The 11,298-nt window shown below is 42.5% G+C and overlaps 1 protein-coding gene across 1 annotated transcript; it reads right to left on the minus strand.

Moving 5' to 3' along the window:
• Positions 1 to 2,417: 2,417 nt before the first annotated feature.
• On the minus strand, positions 2,418 to 6,333 carry TPBG (trophoblast glycoprotein). Its single transcript, XM_023223105.2, has 3 exons — positions 5,787 to 6,333; positions 5,420 to 5,680; positions 2,418 to 4,693 (listed from the first exon to the last, which is right to left on the minus strand). The coding sequence occupies exon 3, from the start codon at positions 4,356 to 4,358 to the stop codon at positions 3,096 to 3,098; it is 1,263 nt and encodes a 420-aa protein (XP_023078873.1). The 5' UTR covers positions 4,359 to 4,693; positions 5,420 to 5,680; positions 5,787 to 6,333; the 3' UTR covers positions 2,418 to 3,095.
• Between the last annotated feature and the right edge of the window lie 4,965 nt (positions 6,334 to 11,298).

Here is an 11,298-nt window from a genome sequence, read left to right on the forward strand (position 1 = left end):
ACCATTGAATCACACCCATAGCAGCCAAACTGCTATTACAAAAACAAATGCTGCAAACAGAATGGATACTATCAAAGGGGGCAGTTATAATTCAGGACCAAATAGCTGTATTATCCTAAAATGTTTGCTACTTTAAGTAAAAATTTATGGGATAGTTGAATAGCTTTTTAAATTAAGGGATTTATCAAGTTCTTGAATTTCTAAGTATTTTTTCTAACTTTCTTCAAATGAAACTTGTAAAGGATAAATGAAAGGTGTTTTATGTTGAAAATTTTACATTCAGTAATGAAGAGTATTACTAACTAAAATATTAAAAATTGATACTTGTAGGTTTCTAGAGTCAATACTGAATAAGAACAGTATTTAAAACAGACTTGTCTTATTTTTAAATAAAGTGATACTTTTATTTTTCCCATATTCCCTTATACTTATTGAATTTATATAGCCTCTATCTTCCAAGGAACTTAGAATGTTCTGTAGACTTATAGACTTAAGAGTATTAGGGCCGCAAAATATTAATGTTGTCAAATAATAACAATTTTTATCTTAAGAATAAGGTGTTCTTTCTTTTTATTGACTTTTTTATTTCCATATTTTGGAGAACAGGAAGGAGTGATGTGATGGAAAACAAAGCAGTGGTAATTGGAAAGTCTATACAAAAGAATAAGTAAGGGCATGAAAAAGAAGCAATAAATTATAACTTCAAAGAAGCCATCTACCTAACAGGGATAACTTGGCTTCACTTTATCAGATTCATCACTGCTTCAAGGAGTTGATGAGAAAAGCTAGACTAATGAATCTACTCCTTTCCTGGTTCTTAAATAAAGCTCCACTTTAAACTGTTAGATTATCATGTGATGAAGAAACAATTCTTCTAAACAGAAGCTCTATCAATATTATAATTTGTTTCTACAGTATCAAAAGACTTGCCAACTGAAGTCCATCAACAGTTTGCTAAGATAGTGGTCACTGTTTTTGACAGATTAGTATCTCATTGTTCTTGTTAAATAATGGCAACCAGACAGTAGGAATTTCTGATGAATATTTAAACTGTTTGAGGGAATTTTAAGTGCCAAATATTTAGCTTTTTCTGAGGTAATTATAGGATCTGAAATATAACCCTTAAATAATAAATACTGTATTTCATAAAACAAGCCTGATGGAATTTAAGGAATTACAGCTTCATATTCTGACTATATAATCTAACCTATAAAAAGGAAGAGATTTACTTATTTTTAGCCCTACTTTGAAAATTTCTGAATTTAATTCAAAGAAGGAATCAGCAGATTTCTAGAACCTAAAATACTATCTGATCCTATTTTATTTATAAAAATAAGAAAATGTAGATTTTATTTCAAACATAAAGCATTGAAGGACATAACCAGTTCAAAGGAAAAGCAGGTCCTAAGACTTACTGATGCAAGTTTACCTAATACTTTTAATTAAGCAATAATGGCTACATTTAAATCACTCGATAAAAGAGCTTGAAGATTGATTAATGGAATTTACTTTTCAGCTTAAATGGCAGATAACAAACTGACAAAAACAAAAGCCTTGTATATTATGGATGGTATCAATTAATGATTGCCTGTATTTACACCTGTGATTTATTCTTCACGAAGGTGTATATACTTACATCATGAGGAGCTTAGCTAAAATCAAAATATCCTCAAATTCTTAAAACACCGAAGAACCTATAAATACTTGAGACATTTGTTGACAGATGTAGGCATTTATCTGTGGTTATTTCCTCAAGTTCATATTCAACCATGTCAACTTTTTAAACATATTAGCTGGGTCTCTGATAAACTAAAGACCATTTATGTTCCACTTTAAATTTTTTTTAAAAAATATCCTCAAGAAAATCTAAGTTTCAATTTACATTATGACATTGAGAAATACTTTTTAAATTTATATTTTATATCTTTTATTTCAGAATAGTCTATCTTTAAGACATTTTATCTTCATATTTATTTGCATATTTGTTTCAAATTCTGCTCTAAAATTCCACGGAACAATTTCAAACAGAGTTTTATTAAGTAAATACTATTTTTCTAGACCAACAATAACTTCATTAGCCTTGAAAAAGCCCCAAACTGGGAACTGTTTATTGTACAGAACGCTTAGCTTTAACCAATTCATTATGCTCTTACAAAACTGTTTCATAAATAGCATTAACTTTGGGACCATATAGTCACATGAATACTCAAACTCTCCATTTAAAGACTAAAAGGATCCACCATCTCAAAACGATCTCCCAAATCCATTTATATTAGACATTGCTACAGTTTGATTCTCAGCTATGTTAAGTAATAACTATCACCGGAACCAAGGCCATTGAATACCATGCCCTTAATCCTTTTTTCAAAGCAAACTTGCACATACCATAATTCTTTTAAGAATCTTTTATTTATTTATTTTTTTAACAATTCAGTCTGTTGGATCTCGATGCAGTTTACTTTAAAAAAAAATCAGTACATTTTCATATAAACTGCAATCAAAAAAGTAATTTACTTTGTCAAAGAAGTTATGAAGTTGCAAGTTATTTTTTGTAATATGCAGAAGAGTAAAATGTAAGCATGCTCTTGGATGCAGGTGCTCCTGTGTACTATGGAGTTATTTTGAAGAGCTTGCTAACGTCTGCAGGCAGTTTATGGGATGCAATTATTTTCTCCACAACTTAGGTACATGAGAATAAAACTGATATTTATGAATAAAGTATTTTTCTCGAAAAAGTTGAGGCAGCTTTTGTTGAATGTTATCTGTGTGGGTACACTTGCTACACCTTGAACTGTACTGAGAGAGAGACAGCAAGAAGTCCAAGTTCATGCTGAAACCTGAAAAATCCCTCCATACGTGTTGAAGAGTTCCAGGAAAAAGAAGAGGGTAAAACACTATACACAGTTGTTCATCGTCTTACATTAACAGAACACACCAAGAAACTTTACATAACAAGGAAGCAAAACCCCTTCACTGCTTTTAGTCAAAGTCAGTGGTGTCTATAGCGGAGGATAAAGGTGGAGCAAGCCTAGTAGGGATAAAGCTTAAGTCTACACCTCATGCAGAGTTGTCCTTGGTCTGTCCTCTAATATTTCTCAGACATCCGAGTTAGAACTGAGGTTTGTTAACCTGGGGTCCGCATTGATTTCATATCTGTAATGATACCCTTCCATGTGATCCCTGCAGGCATCTCTGATGTTATGCATCCACTTTTTTATCCCCTTGCGGTTCAAATACAAAACCAGGAGGAAAATAGCGCCTATCAGGGCTAAAACAATACCCAGGAAGACATAAGAGGTTTGCAGGGATGGGGGAAGAATCGGGTCACAGTCCAGGTCGGCACTGTTGAGTTCCAAGAGGACCCGATTCCTCATTTTTTCCGGAAAAGCACAGGTTAGCCGGTCTTTGCCCTGCACCACCTCTGTTTGCTTGAGCCAGGTCACCATGTCTGCCATGTGGCAGTCGCAAACCCAGGGATTGCTGTCCAGGAAGACCCTAACGTGGGGTAGACCTTGCAACTCAGCCAGGGTGCCATTGTGAAGGACCTTGAGGGCATTGTCCTCCAGGTGGAGGCTTTCTAGATGTGTCAGGTTGCGGAAGGACACGTAGGTCAGGCTCACCAGCGAATTGTTACTTAAGTCCAGGTGCCTGAGGCTGGGCAGTTGGGCCAGCACATCCCGCGGCAGGTAAATGAAGTGGTTGCTGGCTAGCTCCAGGCTGTGGAGCCCCTGCAGTGCACGGCCCGCCACCAGGGCCGCCGCCACCATGCCCTCGAAGCTCCGGTTCTGCCGCTTATCATCAGGGGGCACGATGTGGTTCAGGATCAGTTCCACAAGGGGACTGGGGGCCGAAATGCTGGCATTGCTGCCCGAGAAAGCGAAGGGGCTGAGGTAGGCCAGTGGGTTGTGGCTGAGATCGAGCTGGCGCAGGCTGGGCAGATGCTCGAAGGCGCCCGCCCGCACCTCGTCCAGGCGGCTGCCGCTGAGGTTGAGCGCAGCCAGCTCCGCCAGCGGCGGCCGGCGGGCGAAGGCGCCGGCAGGGAGCACCGCCAGCTGGTTGCCGGTAAGGAAAAGGTTGCGCACGTAGGGGGGCAGGTCCGTGGGCACCTCCGTCAGATTGCGGTTAACGCACTTGACTGTGCGCGCCGCCTCGGAACACTCGCAAAGCGCGGGACACTGGTCGGGCAGCGGGGGCTGGGCGGACGCGGCGGAAGCCAGGAACGGCGCCGAGGAGGAGAAGGAGGATGCCGAGGAGGTGGGAGAAGACGAGGAGACCCAGCCCAGGAGAACCAGCGCCAGTCGCGCCAGCCGCAGCCGCCCGTCCCCGGCGGCGGGGCCCCGGGAGCACCCCCCAGGCATCGCGGCTAGCGTATCCCCGGGGCTGGGCTGGGACAGCGCCCGCTCCGAAGCCTCGGGGGGCTGGGCCCGGAGGGTGCGAGCCGGCGGAAGCGTCTGGAAAAAACTTTCCTCTCGTGGAAGCCAGGGAGTGGCGCCGCAGCCGGAACTTGGCTAACCCCCTCGCCACCGGGCGCTTCCCTCCGTGGCCGACTCCCCCGCCCCTTCCCTCCAGAAAGTACGCACGGCGGGTGGGGACGTTCGGCTCCGCGATGCTGCTCCCGCTCCTCTTCCTGCCGCCGTCCCGGTGGCACCTCCTGGCCTCTTGTTGGCGCCCCTCGCTGGCTCCTCTGAGGGACCTGGGACAAGCAGAAGAGAGGCGTGAGCAGCGGTGGCTGTCGCGGCTTCCGGAGTGCAAAAACCGGCCTTTTCGAGTCTAGTCGTCACCACTCTGTCCCAGAGAGACACCAGTCTCTCCCTCCGAAAGCCCGCCCCAGCCTCGCCTCCACAACCCCTCCGGTCATTCTTACTCGGGAGGGGGACGCGCATCCGACACCCAGAGCGCAAAGTCTGCCCTCTCCCCTGGCCCACACTAAATAAACCCAACCGGCCTCCCGCCCTCCGCTTTTTCCGAGGAGACACGTCTCCCCGCGTCTAACTTCTTGCTTAATCCCCAATTCCTTCCCTACCAAACTTCTCCCTTTCCAGGTTCCTTCCCGCACCGCCTCCGCGGAAGGTCGGCCTCCGGGTGTCTCCGCCCCCGCCCGGACTTCTCTTCCCGGTCCCGGTTAGGATGCGAGGGAAGTTTCAGGTTACAGGACTTTTTGATCTCTTCTTGTACCTTCTGGCATTAGCAGGCAGTGGAGCTACAACTGTCGCCCCCCAGCCCGCGTCCCGCCGGCCCCTGGGATCCCAAAGGGGTTCAAGTCATCTCCAAAGAGGTGGGGAGAGTCTGGGAACAAAGCAGCAGTGGGACTCCGGGTAGAGTGGCAACCCGAACCAACGCTACTCTCCACCCGAGTATGGGGAGGGGCCCCAATGACGCCTGCCGGGTCTCTCCCAGGCCGCGGGCTCCCACTGCTCACCTCCGCGCCCGCCGCCTCCAGAACCAACTCAGTTCCACCAGAGTAGCAACGACTTCCTGGCTGCGCGCTGCGGGCAACGACTCTTCTCGCACCCCAGCCCCTGGCCCAACCTCCCAACCTCCGCAGCTGGGAAAAACCAACCCGGGGGGCGGGGGAGGGCCAGGACTGACGGGGAGATTCCCGCTGTGGGACCAACCTCGGCAGTCGTAGGTAGGGGGATTTAAGAAGAGAGACTAGGGAAGCTGGGCTGCGCGCTTCCTCCTGGTGGAAATTAACGAGGAATGTGCCCAAAAAGGTGAGGGAATCCCTTTCTCTCCCCCCTCCCCGACATCCTTGGGTGGTTCCTCATTTTGCATACTGTATTTACCTTGGACAGGAGCAAAACCGCTGGTGAATCTCGTGGAATTCACCCTGATTCAGGCACCTTTGGCAGTGACGAGATAGATTTAGGCATGACAGAGCAGCGCGAAGCAGCACCAGAAAGAAATGAGCTGAAAATCTACAGCGGCAGCAGCAAAGGCACTGCAGGTTGTATGAAAGCTTCAGAAACTCTCCCCATCAAAGTGGTACCTGAGGCCGTAAACTTCAGATTTAGGTGTAATTAATGCCTTCCCGCCTGTTCCCCCCACCCCGCCCCCTCACTTCTTGGGTAGTGATGGAACTTGTGAAGAGAGCGCGCCAACTTTAAGAGAGAGAGAGAAAGATTAGTGGAGAGGAGATTCATTCCTGATTCATTAGCTTTTCTCTTACCAAAATTAAAAGCAGATGGAAGAGAAAGGCAGCCAAAGGCATCCCAGAAACAAAAGGCAAATAGCAAACACTTGAGTCACCTGGAAAGCGGACCCGCCCCTCTCCCCAGATGTAGCGCGGTGTGTCAAGTCACTTCTGCGGGGAAAGCTCCAAGGGTGGGGAGTAGGGGTTGCAGGAGCTGACCTGGGAGGGAAGTTTGGTTTCAAAGTCGATTGTCCCAGGGGGGCATCTGGCAGGTGGTGATGGAGAGGATGGGGTTGGGGAGAGGGACAGATTGAATGACTGGTTAGAGTAAGGCTGTTATTATACCAGACAGGTTTTGGGTTCTGAAAGCCCTATCGTTGCTCTAACTCCATATCCCTTTGTCCCAATTAAATAATTTCCCCGAAGGGATAAGAAGGTACTGGTTATTCCAGGCTTCTTCATTTTAGAGAGAAAATGGCAATTAGGGAAAACATGGTTCGGAAATTTAAGACCTGGTCGTATAAAAAAGATCAAATAAGGATGCTGAGGCTTGTGCCTGGGACATGTGCCTTTAGTGTGAAGAAAGACCCCAATTCTCGAATGGATGCCTGCTTACTTTTATAGAAAGAGTCTGCAAAGCCGACAGCAAAAATGGCTCAGACAAAAGCTGAAAACACTGGAAACTGCAGAGATTTGTGCACAAAAGCTGGTTTCATTAATTTGCATCTTCAGCACGTTTATCTCCATCTCTTTTCTTATTTTTAAAAGTGTTTTGCAACATGAATGTAAAACACTTTGAAAAAGAATCTCTAAAGCTGTAGTCATGTTCTGTATCCGGATTGTGGTGGTGGTTACATAAACCTATACAACGTGTTAAAACTCACAGAACTTTGTAAACCAAAAGAGTCAATTTTACTGTATGATAAGTTTAAAAATAAAATTAATTACTCATTGGAAAAAACCTGTAATAATGCGCTGGCATGATATTAACTCTGGTCCTGATCTGAAGACCAACTGCTTTGTTAGGAGAGTGAGATACACTTTAGAATTTAGAAACATAATATATGTATTTTCATCTGATCCTCAAGACAACTCAGAGGCAAGATAAATATTGTTAGTATTATTGCTTGTTGCTATTATTGTTGTTGTTCTGTTGTACAAATGAAAAACCTGGGGCTTTAAGTTAGCTTGACTGAGTGTCTTCCACTTGCCAAGCCCTGTGCTGATCACTTCACAGATATTATCTCATTGACTCTTCACATCAGTACTCAAGTTAGGTCCTCTCACTCCAGTTTTACAGACAAGAAAATTGACGCAAAAATAAATTACATAACTTGTTCAAATGAGTGATGGAGGTGGGAACCAGGCCCAGATTTGCCTGCCTCCCATATAGTACATCCCACATTCTGCCTCTAGGCAAGATTAAGGAGTTTGTGCAAAGTTCTACTCTGTTCCACTTAGGCAGAACGTACACCTCACCTCTTGTTCCCTTTTTACTTTTTCTGCCTCCACCTTCATGCAGCTGGCAATTGCTTATGGCTGCTGAATAGGGACCCAGAAACTTAGGGTCATTTCTAGCTCTGACACTTGCCCGCTGTGTGTCTTCTATAATAGGACCACTAATGACATTTGAAGATATTTCCATGAAAATTGAGATAAATATGTAATGTACTTAGCAAAATCACCTGTTTTGATTGTTCTTTCCTAAATTACCCCCCTCATGTTATTTATTGTAATCCACTATATCTCTGCACCTGTGTTAGTAATAGGAATACAAGGATAAAAATTTAAATTCTCTTTAAGGTAGAATTGCCAGATTTAACAAATAAAACTACAGGGCACTCAGTTAAACTTTAATTTCAGATAAACAATGAATATTTTTTAAGTATATCCCATGTAATATTTGGAAACTACACCCAAAATTTTGTTGCTTACAGTTGAAATTCAACTTTAATTGAGTATCCTGTATTTGATCTGGCAATACAGCAGTTGATAATCTGGTAGAAGAAAGAAATAGACACAGAAACAAAAGCTCTCAATGCAGAATTGAGTATGGTTTGGTGTGTGTATCTTTCCAGTCAATGCCCTCTCTCTTTGTAAATATTTCGATTCTGTTTCTGCTATTTTTTATGTGAATGGGATCATAGTATATGAATTATTCACATTTTTTCTTTTTTAAAAGCAACCATCTATCTTTCTGTGTGCATACATATAGGTATGCTTCTCCTTTTTTAAAGACTGAAATATTTCAAACTGTAGATTGTTGTACCACAATTTATTTAACAGCCTTATTGAAAGACATTTAGATCAGTAACTACTTTTTGGAGAAGTTTCCTTCAAGTGAGAAAAGCTTACTAGGATCAGTTCTATTTCGATTGTCTTAAGCATTTAATTATCCCAAATTATCATACTGACTTTACTCCTGACAGCTTGAAAATTTTTTGTGCATGATGCTATTTACATACTCTAAGGCAGGGCAGAGGATTGCAGAGCACATTTTTCCCAATTTATTCTTCTGTTCCACAGTGAAATAAAGGAAGGATCTGAATGTCCCGACAGATAAGAACCAATTTAGTGTATTTCAAGAGGTCACTTTGTAGCCTCCAGGAAATGTTTCTACACTATCATTTATTTAGAAGATTGTTTCTACAGGGACCATTTTTCTTCTAATGACCCAGAGGAAAGTCATTAGTAAATTATTGAAATATTGCTTCTAAATCCTGATTAGGCAAGGAATAAGATAGGTATAAAAAGAATGATGAATGGTTATGACCACCCTTATGGTAACTAGCAGAGAGAAGCCATGTGGTCCAGCATGGACGAACACCAAGATTATTTAAGACTAGTTCATTTTGATCTCTGTCACAAATTAGCAAAGGAATTGAATACATGTGAACACTGTCAAATCTGAAAAGTAACTAAAACAAAGTCAAGGGTTGGTGAACAAGCACTATGTCAAAAAACCATGAACCAACACTTAAAACTGAAACCATCAACTTGAGGGTCAATTTGACCCAAAAATATATATATATATATACACATGTATATATGTATATTCATGAGGAAATAATTTTTTTAAATTGTCAGTGATTAAAAAGAAAGCTTCAAATCACTTTAGAAGGAATGGACTTCCTTTCTGAGATGTGTAAACTGAATTAAGTAAAATATAAACTAGAGAATGGGTCAAAAGGAATGTGTTTGTCTCATCAGTCAGTACAGTAAGTGCTGTGGCTAGTAGAAGAAAAATGTAGCCCTCTATATCTGTGGGTTCCATATCCCTGGATTCAACCAACCACAGATGGAAAATAAAAGAAAAAAAATGGGTGATTACATCTGAACCAAACATGTATAGACTTTTTAAAAAATTATCATTATTTCCTAAGCAATACAGCAGGGCGCGGTGGCTCACGCCTGTAATCCCAGTACTGTGGGAGGCCAAGGTGGGTAAATCACTTGAGATCAGGAGTTTGAGACCAGCCTAGCCAACATGGTGAAACCCTGTCTCTACTAAAAATACCAAAATTAACCGGGTGTGGTGGCACACACCTGTAATCCCAGCTACTGGGAAGTCAGAGGCAAGAGAATCACTTGAACCTGGGAGGCGGAGATTGCAATGAGCTGAGATCGCGCCACTACACTCCAGACTGGATGACAGAGGAAGACTCCATCTCAAAAACAAAACAACAAAAAAATACAGCATAAAAGCGATTTACATAGCATTTACATTGTATTGGGTATTATAAGCAACCTAGATATGATTTAAAGTATATAGGAGGATGTGCATAGGTTACATGCAAATACTATGCCATTTAACTTAAGAAACTTGAATATCCATGGATTTTGGTATCCACAAGGATCCTGGAAGCAACTGCCTGAGGATAACAAGGGATGATTGTATATAGTAATGTCCAAACTCTCCAAATAGTCACTATCACAGGATCACTCGACTTTAATTCAATGAATGCTTTGTTAAGACACCACTATATACTGTCCACCTATTTGATGCACTTGAAATACAAGGATATATAGGATAAAAATCCCTGCCCTCGGATAACTCGCAGTCTAATGGGAAAGCAAATAGTTACAAAACATATGATAAGTGCAAATATGGGACGGGGTGGAGAGACTGTCAGAAGGTTTTACTAGGGTGGAAATGCCTGAGTTGCATTTTGAAGCACAATCGGCCTGTATCCTCAGCTTCTGCCCCATGTATTCAATCAGCTGGGGATTGAAAATATACAGAAAAAACAAACAGGAAAAAATAACCCTACAAGAGTAAAAAATAACACAAATGAAAAACACAGTAAAACAACTATTTACATAGCATTTACATTATATTGGATATGATAATCTAGAGATGAATTAAAGTCTGTGGGAGGATGCATGCAGGTTATAAACAAATACTATGCCATTTTATATCAGAAACTTTAGCATCTGTGGGGTTTGGTATCCACAGGGCTCTTGAAACCAATCCCCATGCATACTGAAGCAAGACTATGTTAGTAAGAACTTGACAAACAAAAGATCGGCAAGTTGGCGAAAAACCTGAGAATTTACTCAGTTCTAGAGACTACACAAAGCAGACAAAGCATAGCACACATTGACACATTGGAGGGAGTGGTACAAGGTGAGATTTGAAATATGGTGGGATCAGATTGCTGACCTCCAGTCTAAAAGGTTTGTATTATCCCGGCCTGGCACAATAGCTCACACCTGTAATCTCAGCACTTTGGGAGGCGGAGGTGGGTGTATCAGCTGAGGTCAGGAGTTCGAGACCAGCCTGGCCAACATGGTGAAACCCCATCTCTACTAAAAATACAAAAATTAGCCAGGCATGGTGGCAGGCACCTGTAATCCGAGCTACTTGGGAGGCTGAGACAGGCAAATCACTTGAACCCAGGAGGCGGAGGTTGCGGTGAGCTGAGATCCCGCCATTGCACTCCAGCCTTGGCAACAAGAGCGAAACTCCATCTCAAAATAAATAAATAAATAAATACAAATAAAAGGTTTGTATTATCCTGTAGTAGTGGGGAGCCAATGGAAGTTTTCAGCAGAGGAATGACATGATCACAAGTGCATTTTAGAAACATCACGTTTGCTGTCTGTTTAAAAGGTAAATTGTAGACAAAGAAGACAAAACAGAGAGAAAAGTTGGGTGGTTCAAG

This window comes from Piliocolobus tephrosceles, chromosome 5 (genome assembly GCF_002776525.5).
Source record: "Piliocolobus tephrosceles isolate RC106 chromosome 5, ASM277652v3, whole genome shotgun sequence".
NCBI classification, from domain to species: domain Eukaryota; kingdom Metazoa; phylum Chordata; class Mammalia; order Primates; family Cercopithecidae; genus Piliocolobus; species Piliocolobus tephrosceles.